The sequence below is a fragment of the Parambassis ranga genome, chromosome 6, assembly GCF_900634625.1.
Source record: "Parambassis ranga chromosome 6, fParRan2.1, whole genome shotgun sequence".
In the NCBI taxonomy this organism is placed as follows: Eukaryota; Metazoa; Chordata; class Actinopteri; family Ambassidae; genus Parambassis; species Parambassis ranga.
The window spans coordinates 12,335,999-12,360,420 of record NC_041027.1 but is presented as its reverse complement, the minus strand read 5'-3'; the positions used below and the strand labels follow the sequence as shown (position 1 = coordinate 12,360,420).

Here is a 24,422-nt window from a genome sequence, read left to right as displayed (position 1 = left end):
AAATCACAGAATTGATTTCCATAGAGAGTTAACAGAGTGACTCTCAAACAGACCGTCCTTCTCATTACACCCCACTTGTGTGTGTTAATTGGGAAGCTGCACGTCACGTTGCTATGGGAGGGCAGGAGGAGAGGAGGACAAGGTGTTCCCTAGACCTGATCAACCCAGGCAGGCTCTGCTTGGCCAAGCTTTTGTGTTTTAATTTTTGTGAGGCTAAGGATTTGTTGTCTGTGCAAGTCGATAAGTTTATGGTGTTTCATCCATTCCATCCAAATCCCTCGGGTGCAAGCAAGACTGTGCATGTCCTCCAGCCGTGATTCACATGATGTGCTTTGTTTAGACTGAAATCTACAACCTCTGTGAGTTCAGCATACTATGGAAGAGATTCAGAGACCCCAGTCAGGATCAGACCAAGGTGTCCGACCTGAGCCCGATCAAACACGAAAGATCCCTCCTCCAAAGGCCATCCAAGCATCTGTTGCTGTAATGACCATGGCTGCACCATCTCTCCTCCTCTGCCCTCCCTCCATCCCTCCGTCCCTCTTCCTGCCTCATGGTTCAGGTGGCGGACTACCAGATGGCTCTCCAGCTGGTCGCTGAGGCAATAAATGGCCCCACAATGCAGAGACAGGAGGGGGGGCTGCATCCGTTCTTTTGGCAATCCTTCAACCCCACAACTCATCAGAGACTCCCTCACACCTGCAGCTTTCCCTTCATCACCATGAGGCCCCAACGCTGAGAGGACAGACGTGGAGGATGCCGTCCAACCAGGTGGTCTCTGGTTTAAATCTGGAATCCTAAAACACCCCCATTTTTATTTTTTTTTTACTATGTAATTACTGCAGGTAAAGTTTAAGGTAACACAGCACACACTAACGCTTCAGACGTTCTGACTAGTTTTAGGAAAAACTACAAGACCCAGTTTTTGAGCCTGTTCCAAGTTAACCAAGGAGAAGGAAGCAGTAAACAGAGGTACTTTCAAAATAAAACAACTTCAATCAGAAAATGAGAGCAATTCCCACACATTTGTTTGATTAATAAATGAGTCTACTTTTAAATGATTTATGGGTAGAGTAAGCGGCCTGTGTGACACATATTCAAACCTAAATTTAAACTAAAACTAGATCCTGATTGATCACGTCTTCATGGGTAAAGGATGAGGTCACTGTCTCTTTGACATGTTATGGATCTGATGCTGCAGGTTGGAAATAACAACATGTGTGGTTTTATATGGCTTTTTACCTTCATGAAACAATCTTAGAGCACACAGACGCACAGGTGAACTGATCATACCTGGGAATGTACTTGGACCACAAACTGGACTGGAGTAAGAACGTGGACACTGTTTACAGGAGTCGCCTCTACTTTCTGAGGCACCTGAGGTCCTTCAACATCTGCAGGACGATGCTGAGGATGATCTATGAGTCTGTGGTGGCCGGCGCCATCATGTATGCTGTTGTCAGTCTGAGGGTGAGGGACATAAACAGACTCAACAGAATCATCAGGAAGGCGGCCATGTTGTGGGAGAGGACCTGGACTATCTGACGGAGATGTGTCAGAGGAGGACGTGGTCCAAAATAAAGACTGTACTGGACTGTCCCTCTCACCCGCGCCACACTGTGCTGACCAGCTGCAGGAGCTCATTCAGCAACAGACTCCAACTCCCATGATGCACCACTGAGAGACACAGGAAGTCATTCCTGCCTGTCTCAATCAAACTACTGAACTCTGACACTCAGACACTGTACATTCATACTGGTACATTCATATCATGCTCTTTACTATGGCTTTTATTTTGAAGGTTCCTCCCGGATGTACTGCGCCTACCTTCCTGCGCCTTGACGCAGCTGATCTCTTGCAGGTTGGAGGCGGAGCAGTGTTCGGTTGGTGACGGAGAGAAGAAGCCGAGGCAACAGTCAGGGACCGTACGGACGTCCTCGGCCGCCTTCAGTGTGTGTTGCAGCGGGCTTTTCCCCCCATTTCAAATGGCAACGACAGCGGACGACCAGCGGGAACCGGCGGACGTCGCTGCGCTGTCGACGCACCACGACTGCCGCCGCCGCCACCACAACAACAGCAACAACAATAATAACAACAACAATAACAACAAAGACAGCGAGGCGGGAGACAGCGTGACCTCCGCAACCGCCAGCGCGACCGAATCCGGCGGGACGGCGACGCAGAGCGTCGGTAACGGCTCGGTCATCAACCCGAACGGAGGCAACAACGGGAAGTGGGTTCGGCTGAACGTTGGCGGCACGGTCTTCCTCACGACGCGGCAGACGCTCCTCAAGGAACAAACTTCGTTCCTGTACCGGCTTTGCCAGCAGCAGGACCTGCACTCAGACACGGTGAGTCCGGCCAGAGCGCTTCATTCCCCGGCGTGCGGTACACAACACCACACACAGCTGTTATTACTGTGTTATAACACACCAGTTCCACACCACACACTTAATTCAAAAGTTTAATTAGTAGTTTATAACACACTTAATAAAACTACAATCATGGTTTGTTAAATTCCTTTATAACACAGTAAAGTTACATGTGTAGTTTATGTTTTTCAGGCACTACTTTGGAATAAAAGTGGGATTTTCTGTAATCTGATTAAAAGGATTTAGTCTGCAGTTGTTGTAACACAATGTGTTGGTAGGAAACAGTGACCTTTAAAGGCTAATTTTGCCTAAAAATAAGTGCTGGCTCAGGAAATGTAATGACCAGCTGGTACATGTGCACGCTCTTCTTTTCTTCTGCATCATTTTGTGGTGTGTGTGTGTGTGTGTGTGTGTGTGTGTGTGTGTGTCAGATGGATGAACACGTGCCTACTCTTCTGCAGGCTGTGGGTTGCTGTACAGCTGGCATCATATGGAGAGAGAGAGAGAAAGAGAGAGAGAGGTGTATTATGTGTGTCCCAGAGTGGGCACACTGTAAAGACTCATAAATAATGCAGATTTCTATTATACTCCTGCAGCCTTTGATGTGTGTGTGTGTGTGTGGCAGAGAGAGGAGGTCTGTGAGGAAAATGTTCCATACATGTCACACACCAGCGGAGAGCTGACAGGAAATGAAGTAGCAGACATTTAATAAAAGGGTTCGAAAACCAAACCTCACATTGAAGCAGGAAACCATGGAGATGTGCAGCTTTTTCAGTATTTTTGAGGACGGTGTGTGTGTGTGTGTGTGTGTGAGGATGCAAATAATGTTTTGTATGTTTTCCTGCTTATCAATTTGCAACTGATCTCCTGTTAAATAACAACACGAGCCAAACTTGAACCATCTCGCAGCATTTGCTCTTAAATACCCGCACCTAATCAGCTTTTGTGTGTTACCGCCATGTGCTTCAGAGGATTTCCACGCAGCGTCACATGGCGAGCAGAAAGACGAGCAGGTGTCGCTGCACAAACAAAAAAAACTGAAACACTTCTTTAAAAACAAAAAGTTGTGCTGATCTCCCACTGCAGCGTGGAGAGAATATTCCAGTGTGACCTTCAGTCGTGACCTGACAGGAGCTCCCTCTGCACAGCCTGAAGACATACACCCAATCTCATGCAAACACACACACACACCTTCCTTCATTCTCATTTTCCCTAATCTGATATTCCTGTCCTCTCCTCATCCTCGCTCTCGGCGACTCTGAATTCATATTGCGTATTTGTCCATTTTTTTTCATGTGCAACTCTCGAAACTGAAGAGACACAGGAACAGACTTGATTTTTGTGACTCCCTCATGCAGGAAGTGAGTCAGGATTTAGTGTTTATAACTATAGAAACAAGCATGATCCAGGTGATTATAAGAGCTTTGGCACTGATCCTAGAGATCTGTATCGTCTGGTTTCAGACATGCTTCTGGCTTCCGTGCCTCTATTTAAAATAAGACCAGTGAGGACTGTAAACCTATAAACCCGCATGGTTTTTAACTGATTCTTGCAGCCGTCTTGGTAACGGACCTAGTCTGCTATTTTGGGTTAACAAGACCAGGCCTCTGGGGGGTTACACCAGAAATGTCAATTACAGCCCCTTAAATCCGATTTAAAGTTTTGTTCTCATTTATAGATTGTACAAATGTTATTTAGTGTTGAAGGTACAAGAGAAAAGGAAGTAATGAAGCAAACAAATGCTCTTTGTGGAGAGGAGTGGCACATCTCTCCAACAATACCTACCATTGTCTTTAACTAAATGGACCAGATGGGTCTGCATGCTTTCCTGAGGAAACCCTGCCTTCGACGTCACGCAGTTTTCCATGTGGTAATTGTGAAACAATAAATGTAAGGCACTAAAAAGTCCACAAATCAAAGGCCTGGAAAAGTCTGAATCCCACATTCAGGTGTGTTTAGTTTATAAACCAGCCTCTGCTGATGTTGTTTAGTACACAGAGCAACGTGAGGCTGCAGGTCAGTGCGGTTCGACCTGTGTGTTTTCTTCTTCTACTACTCTGATTTGTGTCTGTGCTGGAGGCCTCTTCTAATTCGTTGGTGTCCCTGTACAGGAGGGGTTCTCAGCTGGTGTTAAACCTCCACGCTGACTCTCTGTGAGCCATGTGCAGCTGTTTTAATCAGATTACGGGCACCTCCCCATCGAACCCAAAACCCACGGCTCTCTTAGCGCTGACCTTATGCCATCCCAAGCCAATTACATTATGTTGCTAAAGCTTCAGCTTTGATACCGAGATGCTGATAGTTTGGATGGCTGGTGCTGTGTTGTGTTCACTGCAGGACTTGTTCACATCTTCTAGTGCCAGCATGCCTAGGCTCACATTATCACCTTATTTGTACAGTGAGAAGTCTAATAAGAGCTGCAAAAAGGAACCAGTAATCTTTTAAAAAATGAGTTTATTCTAGAGCTCTCATGTTATTTACATCCACAGGATCATGTCCCTGCTCTTTGCAGATGATGTGGTCCTGCTGGCCTCATCAAGCCAAGACCTGCAGCTCGCACGGGAGCGGTTCGGGGGGGATGAGATGGATCAGGGTGGCATCTGCAGTGATGACGGCTCTGCTCAATTTGCCGGTCGATCTACCCTCCTCCACCCACATCTATCATCTATAGCCAGGAGCTTGTGAGATTGAGAAGGGTGGCTGGTCTCTCCCTTAGAGATGGGGTGAGAAGCTGTGTTGTGGTTTGGGCATCTGATTAGGATGGCCTCCCTGGTGAGGGAGGCCCTGGGGCAGAACCAGGACCAGTGGAGGGATTATATCTCAGCTGGCCTAGGAACCTGACTGTATCCCTCTGGGTGGAGGAGGTGTCTGGGTTGCATACAAACGCATGATTGTTGTACAATACATCCTAATATTAGTGGGTATTGGGTACTGCCTTAAAATAAAATGAAGGTATCAATAAGTTGACATTATCTAATAATGTGTCCCCAGTGATGTCATAAATCTTCCCAAAAGAGTGAAACAATATCAGCAGAAATTCAGCGGTGCAACAAAAATATAGTGGGATGTGCTTTTTTGTCAGCATGGAGCTGCTTTGATGCCTCCCCCATCTGAAATGTCACCCGCGCTGAGAAGTCAGCGGTTTAGGCCAACCATCTGTGATACCACAGACGATAAATTAGGCTGATCCCTAATTAGAAATCACACTCAGTTGTGGAGTTTTCTCACAGCTCCTGTCCTCCTTTAGTCGTGCCACAACTTCAGAAGAGAAGCCTGGAGTGAGGCGGGTATCGATTGATTGACATCGATCGGGCAGGTGTCACTTTAAATCAGCATGAGTCTTCCATAGTTCCTTTGAAATGTTGCCTTCAAAGTAGGGGTGTAAGAAAAACTCGATTCTATATATATATAGAATCGATATTTATATTGCGATATAAATATCGCGATATTTTATTTGCGATACTGGTATCGATTAAAGTTGTGTCCAAATCGATTTTTTATTAATTATTTATGAGCAAACATTAATTTCAACATCTTACTTTTGTGGTGGTGGTCTTGAAAATGAGAAGTTCCTGTGATTTTAAAGGTTATATATATATATATATATATATATATATATATATATATATATATATATATATATATATATATATATATATATATATATATATATATATATAAATCGTAATATATACACCGTCTTTGTTACAGTGTCGGGATATATCGTATATTCTCCAGATTCTTGCCAATACACAGCCTTACTTCAAATTTAAGGCGTTCGTTTGACTCTTATTGGCAGCTCATGGTGGCTCCTCACCTCTCCAGGGAGGTGCTGTGCAGTAACACCCCATTTTCCTAAACAAACACTCCGTTAGACATCAACAAAGCAACATATTATCTTGTGGGTCCATGTTGTAGTCACACTACAGCCTGGAAATTTGCATCAGCTCATATAAAAACAGGAAAACTTTCCATGCTTGTACTTAGAACCTTTTTCCCCTCCTCTATCATATTATTGGACATTGTTTGTCTGTTTTCTTTTCCAATCCCTCATGCAGAGAAACCCATACACTGCAGCTGCAAATGGGTCTGTCAACACGAATAAATACAAATTGTGTTTGTGTGTGAGAGAGACACCGTGGCTGTGACACATTCTGAAAGCTTTCCCCCAGTGTTGTCATGCCCACACTGTCAAGTCAAGTCACGTTGACGAGGCGTCGGTCTGTCCTCCACTGCAGCTCCTCTCATTTTGGATGGTGTGTGTGTCTCTGTGCTGCAGTCAGAGTCTTACCACGCTCTAATCACTGATTTTTCACTACAGACACACATAAATTTATACACGGTGCCTACATACACGGTTTTTAACACATCCTGCCTCCATCCTGCCTCCACCCTTTCTTTGTGTCTCTTAATCACACACACAAAAAACATGGAGACCTCATGTGTCTCCATTTTTCTTGCCTGCTGTCTTTGTTGATTTTTTTTGCATGTGAGTTTTTGTGATGCTGACATATTTATCTGCCGTCTGTGTTCCTTCTTTTTCCTCACATGGCGACATCACCCTCCTTCAGACTGCTGCACCGTCTGAATCCTCGTATTCACTTCATGTCTCATGCTTGCGGCGGCTCATCAGAAGATGAGCGTCAGGGAATGGCGTGATTCTCCCCATGAAAATCAGGCAGGCAGCACATCATATTGTTATTGCATAGGTGCAACAAAAATGGCAGGACTAGTTTCTGGATCACTGTTTTGAGTCTTGTGGGTGGCCCTGACCACGTCAGATCACAGTCCACCTAAACTCCAAGTACAGGCAAAGATGAGGGGCAGTGGAAGAACTAGCGGCTCACACGGGTCACATCTGGCCCACCAGCGCTTTCCATCCGGCCCCTTGAATATTACTGAATTCAGGATTAGCCTAGATAGGAGGGGAAACTACACTACTAGTGTCTAACGCAGGGACACATCGACAGACAGCCAGGGTGGGATCGAACGCTCCTACCCCCTAAGCTATGGCTGCACCGACATGTCCTTAATCTAAGATGACATTAAACTGGCTCCAAAGTCAAATTTCTTCATGGAACATATGGATATGCTGACTTCCTTTGTTTAAATACAATGTGATGTAGGGGTGGGACGATACAGGTAACTCACGAATCGATTCTGTGGTGATATGTAGCCCACGACATCGACGATTATCAATATCTAACATAAGCGAAACAGCGAACGTGCAGATATCCAGCAATCTCAACAGCTGCGGACATATTCGCTGCATTTTCAGTCACCACCGCTGGCTCTGTCTCGGTGAGCTTCCACTCGTCTGCAGCCTTCTTAAGCACCTCTGCCTTGTAAGTGCCAGTATGACTCTCGTAAAATCCGAAGTGTCTCCACACTTTAGAGTGGAAACTAGCGGGTGGGTCTTTGATTTGTTTTTCATTATTTCCCACCATTCTTCTCGCTTCTCTCTTTTTTTCCTCGCTTCTTCTCTGTTGTTGTTAGTTAGCTTGCGTTCTTCTTCACTGGCCGCTGCTTTCCTTCACTTTACCCACATTTACTCGAATAGCGCCCCCCGCAAACAGAGTGGTAGATATTGGGTAGTGACAGTGACAGTGACAATGGGTAATGTGTAATAAAATATCGATACTGGCCGTCAGTGAATCGATTATTTATTGCCACAGAGAGCACAACAATATATTGCAATATCGATTTTTTTTCCCACCCCTAATGTGATAAACCGCCCTCCGCAAGTCAGACCTCGCAGAGCAGGGAGGAGTTGAGGATACGTTCAAATACAGTAATGGTGAGGTGCATTGATGCTGCCAGAGGCCAGAGCAGTGTCTTACTGTGCAGCCATCACAAGGGTGTCTTTTATCAAGCTGAACATCTTCCTCCTGCTCTTTGACTGGGTGCATTATCTGCTTTTTTTTAATGTGCCATATAAGGAGGCCCACAATAATAATAATAATAATGTAACCAGCCCCAATGCTAGACATTCATTCCCCAGCACTCTCTCCTCTCTACGCCCATCTCCCAAAGGCATTTCTATGAGTTTCTCCAGAAGTGGTTCTTTTGTGAATTCAGCTCTAAAAGGAGGCTTGCGCTCCGAGCAGTCATCACGAGGAAGAGCAGGAGAAAGATGCGTGTATATGTTGTGGTAGTCATGACATAACAGGCAGGCAGGCAGGCAGGCAGAAGTAGCCTGGAGGTGGGAGGGAAGCAGGCTGTCAACAAACGTGCGAGTGCAAAAGTCACCATCAACCACTCTGTAGTAACCAGTGATTTCTTCTTCTTCTTCTGCAGGAGGCTGATCTTTTTAAAATCCACGTTCTATCTGATTAAATATTAACATTGATTTGAAGCGTGTGTTCCCCTCTGTCTGACTCCTCCTCCTCTTGTGTGACAGGATGAGAGTGGCGCCTACGTGATCGACAGAGACCCCACCTACTTTGGCCCCATCCTGAACTATCTGCGGCACGGGAAACTGGTCTACAACAAGGAGCTCGCTGAAGAAGGTCTCACATGCATATACATTTGATAGATCTGTCATGAATGCATGAATGTAGCTTGTTTATCTGCCTGTGTTTCTACAGTAGCCCAGAATGGACAAACTACATTGGCTGTGCATTCCTGTCGGGGGGTTGTTGTGTGTGTGTGCTGTCACAGGTCAGCTGAGCTGTGTGCTTGTTTTGTTTTAAAAAGGTGTCCTGGAGGAGGCCGAGTTTTACAACATCACCCCGCTGATCAAACTGATCAAGGAGAGGATCGTAGAGAGGGACTCCAAAGCAACGCAGGTAAACACACTGAAACCGCCCTGCAGGGTTCAAACCTAGAAGCTGCTGCTGGACTCTGCAGCCTTTCAATCCTTTCGGCTTTTGTTAGTGATTTCAAACACTTCAGTGCTCCTCTAAAGAGACTTTCTTTTACATCACCCAGGACCCCAATGCATAATACATACATGGACATCTGTACTAAATAAGAAATGATAAAAAACCCTATTAATATATTGAGAATGTGTGTGGTATGTGTTATGTGTAAGCCTTTATTATAGATAGACATGCATTATCACTTAGGATATGTGTTATATCAGATTTGTGTATGGGGATGGTTGCACTCTTACATAATACCTCAGGCCCTATGAAACATACACCCACCCTCCCTGTGGACTCACTGCTAGTGTTGGCCTGGAGTCAAATATGCTGAAAATAGAAGTCTTTCTCTTACTAATGACGTCCTCCTCTTCCTCCTCCTCTTCCTCTTTTCTTCCCCCCTCTTCCAGCAGGTTCCCCCTAAGCACGTCTACCGAGTGTTGCAGTGTCAGGAGGAGGAGCTCACCCAGATGGTCTCCACGATGTCGGACGGCTGGAAGTTTGAGCAGGTCAGCGTGCGCGCCTGCAGAAAGCCCCGCACCGGACTGCTCTGGACTGTGGGTTGGATTCACGCTGCTGCTGACCCCTCTTCATGTTAAACCCTTGGTCTGCTGACCCCCTTTGACCCCCTTTTTCTCAGAGATGTCTCTGTCCGTGATTTACAACCTCTTACGAACAACAACTTCCTTTTTTCCCCACTGTGCCATTATTTCTTCAGCAAAACAGAAGCCATACATGTGGGCAATGCTAACTACCCCCCATGATTTAGCAGCCCAAGACCAGATCCGTGGTCTTGGGCTGGATTTGCTGTGACGTGAAATGCTTTGCACTTGTGGATAATCTTTGTCAATAGTTTGGAAACGGTTTGATAAACCTTTCTTAGATTGGAGTCTTTCACCTCCAGAGCAGTAATACGTCTGCACACCTGCTGATGATCAGCAGCACCTGCTGCAGCTCACTAAGGCCTCCTTAGGATTTTTTTTAGTAAGTAATATTGGCACAGTGGAAAAAAAGTTACATGTTGTTGTACGGCTGAAGTTGTATTTGCCCAATATAAGACCCACTACTACCCAATACTCACTGTTGAACATGACGTATGATTATGATGATCAGTAAAATGAAGGCCAGACTCCCCCAGATCCCCCGGTCAGCTAATCCACACTGTAGCCTAAAACTCACACTCAGACACTCTCCTGCCTCTGCTTTGCCACTTTGCTGCATTGCATGCTGCACAAGATTGTGGATTTGCGCACAGTGCTTCCTCTCGTCACGTCCACCGCTGCCCGCCCTCCTCCCTCCCCACCCCCACTATGCATGAACACAAAGATGCTTCCCTTGCTTTACTATGGGCTCTCTGCTCCTTCAGCCACATTCTGTCTCTGCTTTCTAATGCGCCCCGACACTCACTCTGCCTCTTTGTCCCCTCTCTCCTCTGTACATCTTTCTGTATCTGTGTCCAACTCTTCTTCTAGATGGTCAACATCGGCTCGTCGTACAGCTATGGGACAGAAGACCAGGCTGAATTTCTGTGCGTGGTGTCGAAGGAGCTGCACACGCCGGGATCGGGGCTGGGTACAGAGCAGAGCCACAAAACCAAGGTGAATCACACGGGCCTGTCTTTGTAGGTCTTTTTTGTTTTTTGTATGTGTGTGTGTGTGTGTGTGTGTGTGTGTGTGTGTGTGTGTGCTTTGATCCTGCACTCTCCACTGAAAGCTCCAAATGTCACTCGCCTCAAAATGTCATTCACAAGCACTCTCACTCCATCCTTCACACAGCTCTTTCCTGCTATTATCGACCATCTTCCTGTCTCTTATCTCCTTTCGCTCTCACCTGGATATATTGATATATATATATCTGTCTCTGTATTTACCTCCCAGCCCTCTCACCCTCCACTCATCAGCGTGTTCATTTTTGTCTCGTTTTTCTTTTCCTTTTCTTTTTTGTGTTCTCCCCTCCTTCCTTCATGCTGAATGAAGCCGCCTGAGATGCAAGAGGAAGAAGCAGCGAAGGAGGAGGAGGAGGAGGCGGAGGCAGGGAGAGAAACCACACCAAATGAGTGGCTTAGAGAATGAGGGAGACATGTTTCTATGTTCCAAAAAAAAGAGGCTGGAATGGGTGAGGAACCGTGCAAAAAGATGTGTTAGTGGGTAGAGTTTAGAGTGTGTGTGTGTGTGTTTATGTGTGTGTGACGTCTGCAGAAGTGCGGGGGGTTTTATGGCACAGCATTGAAAAAGATGCTCACTTTCACATCTCTTGGTCCAAATAAACATCGCTAATATCAAACTTTTGTCTAAAGTAGGAAACCCAGCAGCAGTTCAGGGATCGCTACGCAGTTTTTTAACGTTTTTTTTGACATTTTGGCTGCTAGTTCCATCTTCTTCTCCTCCTGCAGGGCTGAAACATCATTTATTCAGCATTGATACAAGTAAAAAAATAAATAAAAATAGCTATCACGCAATATTATCGGTTGTGGTATGTGTAGTAAGGGCGAAAACACAATATAGATATACCCTTTCTAGCACAACCCCAACAACCCCAGTTGCTTGAATGTTTTTGCCACATAAGTCCATCATAATGCATAAAACAGTGGTCAACCTTAAATATGTCTTCGGCTGGGCGGCGTGCACCAGCTAGTGTACACGTGCAGGTGCTCTGTGCCATTGATTCATGGCTCTTATTATCAATGCTGTGACATGGAATATCCCTGACCTTTAAAATGCAGCAGTAGTGCACCAGCTGTCCCTCCTACGCATGTCTGTGCACAGTGTTAACGTAAAGTCACACACAGTTTAAAATATAACACAGTGAGTGCTCGAGATATACGTTTCCCGGTCATTATGCATGTTCGGTTACTGTCACCATGTTCATCACCATCAGCATCACCATCACCACAGCCAAACCATAGATGACACATGATCATGTGGCTTTAAACCTGCGCTCCCCTAATCTCGGTTTCTCTTGTCGCTTCACAGCTCTTCCAGATCCACGGGTCCCGGATATAGATTTTTTTTTTTTTCCTCTAGATGTGTGACATTCTGTACGTAGTGTACCCGTCATCGAAATCTGTAGCATCGTGACCATTTCATAGACAAAAATGACCAAAAGCAATATCATCAGAAATATCTTCAGCCAAGTGAACTTTATTCATGGAAACAATCATGTGCTGGTGTGTGTGTGTGTAGATGTTAAATTCAATCAAGGGCACTACTGGAGCTTAGTAAATCTTAACCAAAGATCCATCGCCAAAAGTAAATCTGGACAGGTGGAAACCTTAATGCTATTGGATGTGCAGCTGGTCACTTGATTGTCCGTGATATTTTATGCACAAAACAGTGAAAATATTCCAAACTTCCAATATTTTAATTCATTTGTGCAGCTTGTAGGAGCCTAAAATGTCTATTTATTTATGTTTTGGTGCAAAAAAAAAAACTCAAAGAAATGATTTTCCATCTCGCTTTATCATCAGACTTCAAATCCTTTAAATGAGCTACATATAGGTGCTCGGTGTCCACATACTTTTACCCATGTAAGGCAAATACTCCTCTGTGATCCCTGTAAATTATGATGATGTTTGATAGAAATGCAGGTAGATATTTCACATTTCACACAATAGTGTGTGAGAACTGCAGCACAGATATTAAATGCAGACTACAATAAAAATAGTGCGATTTTTTAAAGTTTTTCAGTAGGAAATGTGTGACTGCACTTCCTGTAATGGCCACAAGGGGGTACTATTAAGGGTGTTCGGATTGTACGTTTAAAAAACTGCAGCTCAGAGGGTTTATTCCATCTTATGTCTGACCTCCTGCTGTTTACTGTGACCAGCAACAACACACAGTCAGGACCAACACACACTGACACACACACAGAGGCATTCAGGCAATAAAGAGGCGGGATCGCAATTACAGACAATCGAGAATTTTCGCAAAATTTTTTCTAAAAAAATAAAAATGAAGTAAAATAAACACAGTGTGATGGTGCGTAGGTTAACAACATCTTGTCCATTTATAGCAGAACAATAAGTGTAAAATTACAGTTACTCAACATGCATAATAATCCTAATCCTAACTGTGAGATTATCAAAAGACTGAAGCAGTCCTGTTACTTTCTCTTATGGCTCCTTTAAACGCCGATCATTCAGTGCCTTGGGTTCAAGCAGCAAACGGACATGTGAGAACGTGTCACATTGATGATAGGTGTTATTATTACATGCATTTTTTTATATATATATATTTTAGTCAAAGGATGCATTAGGTTACCGAGTCCTGCTGAGAGTTCAGGAGTGTGTAAATATCTTTAAATGTGCAGAGTTGTAGAAGGTTTAAGCTGTTTTGTATAAAACATTTTGATTTTTTTTTGTACATTTTTGGTCTAATTTATTCTTTGAATAATTTTGGATTTTTTTTTGTAATTTTTATTTAGTTGGGGGGACGGGCGGGTTTGATTTTTTTCTACTCTGTTTTACTGTACAAATATAATCTCCAGGTTAGTTTTTTTTTTAGTCGTATTTCACAGGATTATTTGTTATTATTTTATATAAACCTCCATGTGCATGTCTGGTTTACTGGATTTGTACTCCACCTGTCGACTGGTCTCTGCTGTGTTTGTTTGGTGTGTAAACGTCTACATAGCAGTGCTCTTTCATTATTCTGTGCAAAAAAAAAGACTTTTATGGATAGAAAACATTTCTCTCTGATGCTGGAGTTTCTTTCACCTGCTCTACATACAGCCTCAATGTACTCTGTGAACATATACATGACACATGAATTGTAACGTTGCACACAATCCACAAGGCCTCCGAGAAACGTTGTGTTTCAACAGGATCTGAACAACATTAACGACGTGATAAAGGACGAATCCTACTTTTTTATTTAATGTAAATGAATGTTACAACAAAAATAAAAGCTTTTGGTTTAAGAAAAAAAATTGTAATCTTGTCTTTCTTGTTCAAATTATCTTAATTTAAGCGCCTCTGGCTGATGTGCAGTTGAAGCAGTGATTGACATTTCAAAATAAAAGTCCGTATAAAAACTGCATATTGATTGCTCTACAGAAAGGTACTGAGGGTGTTATCCACAGTGGCCAGATGCAGATACTCAAGATGGCTGCTCTCAGACTCCACCTCTGATTCCTGGTCCTTATCGTCCTCCGTGCTCTGACTGGAAAGCGGCTTCTTCCTCCGCACAGATCCACGAGAGCGCCGCTCCAAACACTCCAGGATCATGTGGGCAAAGTCCTGCTGGAGCCGCTGAAAGTTCTCTCTGGAAATGAAGGAAAACACTGTTAAAACTCCCAACAAGAGTGAGAGTAAAACATACGGACTGCCCCCTGCTGGCTGGCTGCAGCATGGGACATAAACCCTGCTGCCTCCATGCTGGTGGATGGGACAGAGGCAGCACCCATAAAGAGAAATTTTGGTCTTACTTTTGTACAATAGGTGGATGCAGAGCCACGTCGTCCATCTTTATTTATAGACTATGGTTTAAACAAGTAAATCTCTGAGCTGAGACAAGCTAGCAGGCAGCCAGTAGGTGAAAAGTTGACACATCTCTTTAAGTCTTCACTTTGAAGGCCAATGTCTGCTACTGCTGGATGGTTTGCTTACGCTGTGGGTGGAGTCGGGAGGTTGTAGTCTTCACCAGCTTCACCTGTCAACCAGTAGGTCGTCTCTGTGCCTTTACCCTGGAAAAAAAAAAACGCACACAGAAGCGCCTTTGACGTCTACTCTGTACATCTGAGCGAACACTGCATGAAGAGGCCTTTACCTTCAGATACGTTTCCCCTCTGATCTCATACTCAAACTTGCAGTCCGTCCTCTGCAGGATATATATGGTTGGCTGACTGACGTGGATCCGCAGGGCTGGAGGATGTTAAAAACAAACGGTACAAATAAGAGTTCATTTAATAAGGTTGAGTGGTTGCTTCTATAATTGTACAAGAGTAATGAGACGCTAATGTTAAATCAGTGGCTAGAGAGGAGGTGGCTACAGGAAATGTCAGTGGAAATCAGTGTCTCTCTGCTCACGGTGTCCTGTGGACTCCATACGAGATGCTGTGTTCACCGTGTCCCCAAATAAACAATATCTGGGCATCTTTATCCCCACAACGCCTGCTGCACATGGACCTGCACACACACACACAAATATTTACCCATGTAAATTATGAACGTATTTTCAAATTATAATAAAAAAACAGCATCAAAGATTTTTAATAGAACAGCATAGAAACCCTTTAATTGGAATTCATGGCTTCACCACTAGAGGTCACTAAATTCGAAGCCTACCTGAATGTACGCCGATGCGAATCCACACGGGGATACCAGGCAGATGTCGCAGCTTGAAGGTGCCCATGAACTCCAAGATGTCCAGCGCCATGTGGCAGATGTCCACCGCGTGCCTGTTCCCGTTTCTCCTCGGCAGACCCGAAGCGACCATGTAGGCGTCGCCTATCGTCTCCACCTGAAAACAGGCGAGAATGTATCATCAGTCTGTGATTTGTCTCATCAATCTGTTCAACCACTCGTTGAATGTTTTACCTTATAAACATCATGGTGGTCGACGATGCAGTCAAAGCCTTTGTAGATGTCGTTAAGCATGTCCACGACCTCCATGGGTGTGCTGTACTGGCAGAGAGTGGTGAAGCCGACGATGTCGCTGAAATATATGGTCACCTCTTCGTACAGCTCAGGCTCCACCACGCCGGTCTCCTTAAGGCTTTTCACCACCGGGCTTCAGACAGAAAGACAAAAGAAGTCTAGGTGTGAATGACACGCTGTTTTCAATGCCTGTTTTTTCCCCATATAAAAAAGCAACGATATTTATTTTTGAATGTTTTTAAATGTGGTTAAAAATGGAGTACTCCTGTTTATAGAAACAGACCGAGGGAGCAGCATGAAGTTGAGGCAGTCGGCTCGATCCCTCTCGGCTTTGTAGAGCGCCGTTCTCTCTTCGACGAGGTGCTCCAGGTTTCTGGAGTACATCTGCAGCCGTCTGATCATGTTGTCCATGTAGCTCTCGTTTTCCTGGTTATGGATTTTACTGCAGCACAAGAAAAAGAAAGTAAGAAGAAGAAGAAGAAGAAGAGAGAAACCTCCACGTGACCACATGTCCAAGCACAAATATTACCTGATGATTTTCCCCAGGCAGTTTTCTACCTTCTTGAAGTCGGGTCTTTTTTCCGGATCTTCATCCCAACAGTTTTTTATCAGATTGTACAACTACACATAGACAAGAGGAAGCAAAGCTTTAAGGTCAAATAGAATTTACACACGCATGAGAAAAGATGGCACACAACTGGTTAAAAACCTCTAATTCCTTCTCTGAAGCCGTCTCAAAGTTGAGGTCAGGTCTGAAGTAGGAGTTCATGACCCTGGAGAGCTTTTCTGTGGAAAAAGGAGACACATATATACAAAAGTAAAGCAAAAACCATCCTCATCCAGCCCCTCAGCTGAGCTCCTGTTTGTGTGTTTGTGGACACCTGATCGGTTGGAGCAGCACTCGGTGTAGAAGGTGCTCTTCCTGAGAACGATCTCCTGAGCGATGATTGCGAAGCTGTACACGTCTCCTTTCTGAGTGGTGCCCTCCTTCCTCAGATGCTCCGGAGCTGTCCACAAGTCTGAGGAGGACAAAGTGGAGACAGGAAAAGAGGACTGTGAGGTGGTGAAGATAAAGAGGTTTTCATCCTTTAGGGGTTTCTACCTTGGCCCGGACTGAGGTAGGCGTTGCAGCCAAAGTCTGTGATTTTCACCACCATGCGGTTGTCCACCACGCAGTTGGTGGACTTGAGGCGACCGTGCACCTGGATGTCACTGGAATGAAGGTAGGACATACCCTGCAAGGAGGATTTACTCACAAGAGTGAGGCAGGATCAGACAGGAAGGGAAGATTTTCAATAAATCAAAAGGTGGCGGAGAATCATTTATGATGCTTGATGACCTCTACTGGCAGAGAAGAAGAACTGCAAGAGCAGCTTCTATTAATAATGCTGTGCTTCTTCTTCTTCCGCAGGATGATCGAAAGAAACAAACTCATTACTAATCTGATTACAAATCAAATCAGGCTACATCTACAAATTTAGTATACTGTACAGAGGCTTTTATTTTGAAGGAAAACTGCAGCAACAGCATCTATTTGTATATCATTGAATCCAAGTATTTTTCTGCAGGATAGAAATTAATAATCTGATTACCGATTAGAGTAAAAAGACTACAGGTAGAAAAGAGCCAAAGTTACTATGCTGTATTAGGACTTTTAATTTGAAGGGAAACTTGCAGCAAACTGGTGTATTTAGTTTATATTCTGCAGAATCAATGATCAACAGGTTTATATAAATTAATATAAATTTATATTAAGATTACAGATTAACAGAAGTAGACTAGACCTGGAAAATTACCAAAGTTACTAGACTGTATAAGGGCTTTTAATTTGAAGGACTGACTTATTCACGGCTTGTTATTTGTCTCCAGGGCATTTCTGTTAAGCTACACATATGCTCACATGTGATCTCCAGTCATGCATGATGCTCCTGATGGGTCCATAGACTGCACACAATACACCACTTAACACGAGTTATGTAACTGTGCTGCACAGCCGAGAGTTTCCGGCTCACCTTGGCAATGTCATACATGACAGAGATCTTGAACTCCCAGTCCATGAAGGTCTCCTCTGGGTACGACACCTTGTCATTGAGCACAGACTGGAGGTGGAAGGTGAATTGTGTTTATTATTCTGTGATATTTATTTTAACGTTTGACTCATATTTAATGCCAGACGCACCCTGAGTGACCCCCGCTCTCCATACTCAAACACTCCAAACACTCCTTCATCCAACTTCACCGTGCCATAAAACTTTGTGAGGTTGTAATAATCGATGTGCAGTAGCTGCAGGGAAAAAGACACAAAGGCATATTGACGAGATAAAAAGCATGACAAAACATCTGATCGATAAAACCAGAGTGTGTGTGTGTGTGTATCTCACCGCATTGAGTTCTATTTTCTGGGCTTTATTGAAGTTCCCATCTGAGTTCTTGAGCTCCTTCAGAATCACAACCTGCAGCAAAACCACCACAGGTTTTCATCGGTGTACAGGCTGAATGGAAAGCTGATGCAGGACGCTGTGTCCACTGACCTTTTTATCATAGAGTGCACGGCGGATCTTGAACTGTATTTTTTTCTTCTCATCCTCAATCTAATTGGAAAAAGATGAAAGTCACTGTGACTGTGCTTTTTAAAGCCAAAGTGCTTCATTGTTCGTCTGATTTACCCTGAGGGAGATGATGTTGAGTTCGTTGTTCTCCAGCAGTGTGACGAGATCAGAGTCGATGTGGGACCAGCGCTTCCTGACAAGCCGATCCCTCCTGTTCTGTCTACATGGACATGAGGTTAAAAAACCAGCTTTATATAGAAGTATGTGTGTATGTAAATTTCACAAGACAAACTTGAGATTTGCATGTTTAAAGGACCAGTGTGAAGGATCAGGGCCATCTAGTGGTAAAGTTGCAGGTTGCTACTAACTGAATACCCCTCTTTTCCCCAACTTCGTAAGAGCACCTTCAAGTGCAGACTATGATTTATACAGACTTATGGAGGATTGCCATGTTGGCAGCATCATGAACTCCCAGTTGATCCAAATACAGGCAAAGAGGTGGAACATGATGTCCTTACCCCGTAGTCAAGGGTAAGTCTTAATATATTTAAAACAAGCCAGCTATATACTATAGTAATAGTTGGGACATTTTAACATGGAGGTCTATGAGTATTGACTCACTTTTGGAGCCAGCCCCCAGAGGCTGCAGGGGGAACTGCAGTATTATTTTTAATGTTTGGTTTGTCCATTCTGGGTTTCTATAAAAACATGGAGGACTCCTTCTAAGCTAACAAAAACACCTTTAAAAATATAACTCTATCTGCTAATACAATAATCCCCTTGAATCCTATGCACCGGCCCTTTAAAACATCCTACAGTAAGTGTCGTACCTGTAGAAAATAAATGCAATGGTGGCCACTACGACCACGGTTGCGGCCAGCACAACAACAATGATATCGTGATTTGTAGGGACTGCAGATGAAAAAAAAACATCTTCAATTTCAATGTACACTGTAAAAAAATGTTGAAGATATTTATGTGTTTTAGCCGTACTGGTCTCCGGTTGGGAGTAAGGAAGTCTCTTTCCCCAGATGAAGAAAGGATCCGTCTCCACCACTGTAGTTATGTTGTACTCGGTGTCAAATGTGAATAAAATATTATACTGAGGATGAAAATGACACATTTTAGTATACATTCAGTGTATATTTAAAGATTCAAAGAAGTACCTTGTTGTCTATAGTGGTGTAAACGATAGTGAGATTCACGTCTCGGTCTCCATGTTCATCCAACTTATAATATCCAGCACTTCCTGGGGAGAATTACAGAAACATGAGCACACAAACTGCACTGTGTGAAATTAATTACTATGATCTAAATTAATTTTAATAACTAAAATAAGACTGACATCATGAAACACCCACGCTTCATGTATTGTATCTTGTATTGGACCGAATTTAGGGTCAACTGCTAATGTTTGTAAATGTGCTATATAAATAAAAATGTTTTAATCATATACTCAATTACACACAGGCTATAAGCAGCTGCAGCCTGCAGGCTATAACACATAGCATCCCGTCAGTGGAAAACACCACTAGGTGACAGACAGCAGACAGACTCCATCTGTGCAGCTTCACAGTGATTAATCGGCAGCTGTTGGGGCTTTTTACTATTACAGCAGGTTAATATCTGCACCATTACCGTTAAAAGAGGCGTTTCTGAAGTTATTCACGTTCACAAACTCCATCCCTTGCACCTCAGATTGATTCTTCTCAGCGATATCTCTCATCACCTGGCCTATCATGAGCACCGAGTCGTGGTAAGCCGCCATGTAGTCGTTCATCTGTACAGAGACATGATGTTTCATCCTCATCTATAAGATCTTTTCTATTTTATTTACACTGAAAGGGATGTGGTCCTTTTCTGTCCGCTCACCGTGTTGACGTCTGAGAGGTTTTTGTTGATGACATAGCTCCTGGTGTTGGGCATGGTCAGCACCAACACGTTTTTCATTTCTGCCATTGATGATGCGTTTGTGTAGTATTCGTCACTGCGTAGAGAAGGCGGGAGGGACACTATTATTATCTATACAACACATAGTAAACAGTCACGTAATGTGAGCTATACAAATTGTGAAACTGTCACATTTCTGTGCACATACACACAAATCAAAAGCTCATTTTCTAATATTAAGCTGCAAAAGTCCATGTGAGGAGGTAGAAGGAGCCGTGGGAGGCTCCAGCAGACCTTCACCCAGGAGTCCCAGGTTTGGCCCCTATGTTTTGATGAGGTGCTTGGGAGTCGAACCCAGGGCCAAATTGAGGGATTACACCTACCAACTGAGCATGGGAGCAGCTGGGGATCTCCCCCCATCTGGGGGATCTGATCTAGGTGTCTCTGTTGCTGTTACTACCCTGATGGGAGTAATTGCACTGACTTTTCTGACCCTGTTTATTGTGCAAGACAACAAAAAATGACAACACTGTGGTATAGAAGACAGGTAAAAACACTGACTTGTAAAGGTCGATAAGGATGAACAGAGTATCGATTCTGTCGGCTGCTCCAGATCTGTTTTTGGCCTCCAGTAGCTCCATGGGTGATCCACACATGATAAACACTGTAAACAGAGAAGCCGTGTGAAAGGTGGATAGCCTTGAAGGCAGTTAAAGCAGCATGCCATGTACATTTTTACTCTGCAACCTTGAAACTTAGGTTAATACCAAAGCCACAAAATGCCTTCTTTTATGACTGCACCAACGCTGGGACGCACAATACTTTGAAGGTCATTATCCACCTCTAAACACAGTAATGTAAATGTATATTTACAGCGATTTCATGGAATGTTATCACAAATTATACCCATAATTCTTAGCATATGTGCTTACAATTGCTCGTCCTGTTTTCATTTGACGTCAGTGCGTTATGCAGATCTTCTGGTTTGCGCAGCACTGATCTCGAAATATTTTTGGCAAACTTGCTGAAGTCTGCATCCAGTGCATTCATATACCTGTGGAGGGAAATGAGTGAGCTCCATCTTTAAAAATACTTCGAGGACTGTAAAATACACCCAATGACACAAGACTGGCTGACTCACCAAAAGCAGTCCTCTGAGTTGTTCTGCTTTTTGTAAACATACGCAGTCGTCCACTCAGGTTTGATTGTGTTTTCGGCTTCCCAGAAGTTGATGAAAAAGTCAGAAATCTTGCGCGCTGGCGGCAGGAGCCGCTGCAAGTTGAGCGTGTAGTCACAGGAGCTACCAAAACTTCCTGCTGAGATGACGGGGGTACTGAGCTTAATGCCTTTTTCCACGCTGACAGGAGAGAATGGAGGAAAAAAAAGGATGAAGGGCAGATATTAACAATAAAACATGTACATGTGCTGCAGAACTTACTCAACTATTGGGAAAGTAGCATAAGTGCAGGTGGGCCCCAGCACAGCACACCCTATGTTTCCCGAGTCCTACAAAAGCAAACAGCTATGAGTTTAGGAGCTTTCTGAGGATGCATTCAGGAACAACTGTGGCTCAAATGGAGAACCCTGTTCTCCAATGTCTAAGCTTTAGTCCTGTCCAGGTGGCACAAAACTCAGAAATCAGTTCCAATGTGTCGGTAAAATAATCACATTTAACATGCATATAACCTGTATCTACTCACGATCAAGCCTCCGAGCTCCTCCACTGCCTCACACGCGCTACTCCTGCAGCCCTTGTAGCGATAAATGGTTGTGTTGAACCCGCCGTAGTTGGCAGTGAGATTGAACTTCATCTCTTTATTGTGAATGGAAAAGAAGTTGTCACTAAACATCACATAAAGACACAAACCAATCTTCAAATATTCAATATTTGCACATTATACACATCAATGTAAAGTTTTCACTTACTGATATTAGATAAAACCATCAATAATATCATTAAGATGTTTTAGTTTGATCTGAAATGACACTACTGTGCCAAATGTTTAAGGATTTTTTTCCATATCTCTGTATAAAAATGACTCAAAACATCGACAGATTTTTACACAAAGCTACTGAAAGTAGAAAAAAGAGGGACCGATCAAACCAATGAGCTGTCCAAGTAGCTATTGTCCACCTTTTCCATCTATAAATGTGCTGTTAATATTCAAAATAATCAAACACAGTATAGGTGACTCCTTTCCAACATGCCCGTCTCACAACTCATGATAAATTTTTATTGCTATAACGCAGACCAAAGCTCAAGCTCAGCTAGTACAGAACATTTAGAAAGACATTAGCAGACGTCCTTTTTTTTGGTTCGCAGTATAATGACCCATATCTAATAACTATTGCTCTGACTAACCTTCACTCTTATCAGTAACTGCTCTACTTGTTCCATGAACGAGGAAAACACTAATAAGTGCTCAAACTTTAACAGCAAAGAAAAATAAAAAGTCACTGTCACTCTTTTTTTTTTACCTTCTGCTGCATTGATGGCTGAGTCTTTCTCTATGGCCTTCAGTATTTCACCTTTCACATACTTCAGGCTCCAGGGAGACTCCTCATCATCAAGCAGGATCACATTGAACACAATCCCATTCAGGCACTGCTTGGTGCCCCCGACACAGACCCAGGTGCACAAACACAACCACAAGGCACCCAAACCCATCCTCTAAAGACAGTGTGTGTGTGTGTGTGTTAAAGAAAGTCCATGGCACCATGAAGGATTTCAGCAAGAAAATGTCTTCAAAGTTTTTCCCCTTTTAAATCAAAATGAAAAAGAGTCCCGGACTGTATCCAGGTGTTCTCCGCTCAGCCGTGCAGACTCACACTTCCTCTGTTTCGCCTGTCCTTTCTACTCTGTGTTAATGTACAACCTCTGAAGACACATACGCAGGTCATATAATCGTCTGAATGGTGTTTTGCCAAGGACTGCAGTTCCATGAGCGTCCACAGCTGGTCAACTAATCCTCACAGTGAAGATCAAGCCTGTGAGCAAAAACACAACAAAATACAGAAATCTAGAGAGTTTGGTTCACCTGTACCTGAAAGATAATCAATAAACTAGCAGAAATCAAACGATCATGAATGAACAAATCACCAGAGACGCACACAAGCGGAATGAAAAACAACAAATTCTTAAACAGAGAGAGTGTGTGTGTGTGTGTGTTCACATATATGTCATAAAGCGATAGAGAGACAGACGGCAAACACACACACACAGCTTGTAAATTTCAGAATGACACTTCAGGAGAAGGAAAGCAAAGACAAAAAGAGAGAAGAACAAAGGTTGTTCGAGCCGTAAAAGTCATCAGAGATAACCCCCCCCCCCCCCCCACACACACACACACACCCTGCACTGTACAACCACACACACACACACACACACACTCAGGTCTGTGAATTAAGATTGAATGATGTAATTATTGTCAAATATCACTTAGGTTTTTGCACTTTTTCTCTGCAATCCAAATGTCTTTTGGACCCATCACTGTGATCGATCAATAAGAGGTAATAAAAGTGTGTGTGTGGCTAAAAAAAAAAAAAAAAAAAAATCAATAAAAACAAAGCAATAAAAAAGTGATAGAAGAATTAAAAAAAAAAAAAATCAAGCCCAGGAAAGAGTCCTGTGTGTTTATGTTGTTTCATTTATGGGAGTGCAGCTGCCTGCATTATGAAGACTGATGAGGCTCATTAAGCAGATTACATGCGGAACAACATGTTGGAGTTATTGATTTTTTTATTCTACCTCACAGACGGAGCTGTGTGTTTGTCGGAGGCGAGGTCTCACACAACACAAACACAATCTGTGTGACCCACAGCAGAAGCAGCTTATTAGATCTAACATCAAAGTAAAGAGCTTCAGAACAGTTTAGTCTCATTTTGTTCACTGTGCTTTACATTGTTTGTTATAAATCGCCTTCCGTGACTACCTCTTCCCTTTTAGTTAATTTTAAACTAGTTGAAATTCTTGGCTACTGTGCTGCAGGTTTAAAACAACATATCTGGAAGCTAAACAAACACAGAATAAATCAGTCTGCCTCATAAATTCTTGATTAACGTCTGTTTTATTGACCGCCTTTCCCCTTTTTTCAGGAGGTTGTGCAGACTTTTCTTCAAGTGTATTTATTTAATCATTTCTTTCAAGTGCGTT

The 24,422-nt window shown here is 43.4% G+C and overlaps 2 protein-coding genes across 6 annotated transcripts; one reads left to right on the top strand and one right to left on the bottom strand.

Annotated features, from left to right (window-relative positions):
• Positions 1–1,872: 1,872 nt before the first annotated feature.
• Positions 1,873–13,186, top strand: kctd17 (potassium channel tetramerization domain containing 17). 5 transcript variants are annotated; one of them, XM_028407701.1, is made up of 7 exons: positions 1,873–2,351; positions 8,773–8,881; positions 9,069–9,160; positions 9,646–9,792; positions 10,708–10,833; positions 11,212–11,350; positions 12,208–13,186. In XM_028407701.1, exons 1-6 carry the CDS (start codon positions 1,986–1,988, stop codon positions 11,305–11,307), a joined length of 936 nt encoding a protein of 311 aa, XP_028263502.1. In that variant the 5' UTR covers positions 1,873–1,985; the 3' UTR covers positions 11,308–11,350; positions 12,208–13,186. The 5 variants fall into 5 exon arrangements, with proteins under 5 accessions (XP_028263502.1, XP_028263506.1, XP_028263503.1 ...); XM_028407705.1 differs by having other exon boundaries at positions 9,649–9,744; positions 11,212–13,186; XM_028407702.1 differs by having other exon boundaries at positions 9,649–9,792; positions 11,212–13,186.
• Positions 13,187–13,721: 535 nt separating this feature from the next.
• LOC114437184 (heat-stable enterotoxin receptor-like) lies at positions 13,722–23,175 on the bottom strand. Its single transcript, XM_028407699.1, has 27 exons — positions 22,748–23,175; positions 21,970–22,082; positions 21,708–21,775; positions 21,411–21,626; positions 21,202–21,323; positions 20,831–20,933; positions 20,252–20,366; positions 20,018–20,159; positions 19,546–19,628; positions 19,373–19,481; positions 19,210–19,291; positions 18,497–18,599; positions 18,362–18,421; positions 18,212–18,283; positions 18,010–18,114; positions 17,843–17,929; positions 16,933–17,065; positions 16,712–16,849; positions 16,540–16,616; positions 16,360–16,451; positions 16,114–16,272; positions 15,771–15,963; positions 15,519–15,693; positions 15,261–15,359; positions 15,001–15,095; positions 14,841–14,917; positions 13,722–14,496 (listed from the first exon to the last, which is right to left on the bottom strand). Exons 1-27 carry the CDS (start codon positions 22,935–22,937, stop codon positions 14,283–14,285), a joined length of 3,222 nt encoding a protein of 1,073 aa, XP_028263500.1. The 5' UTR covers positions 22,938–23,175; the 3' UTR covers positions 13,722–14,282.
• Between the last annotated feature and the right edge of the window lie 1,247 nt (positions 23,176–24,422).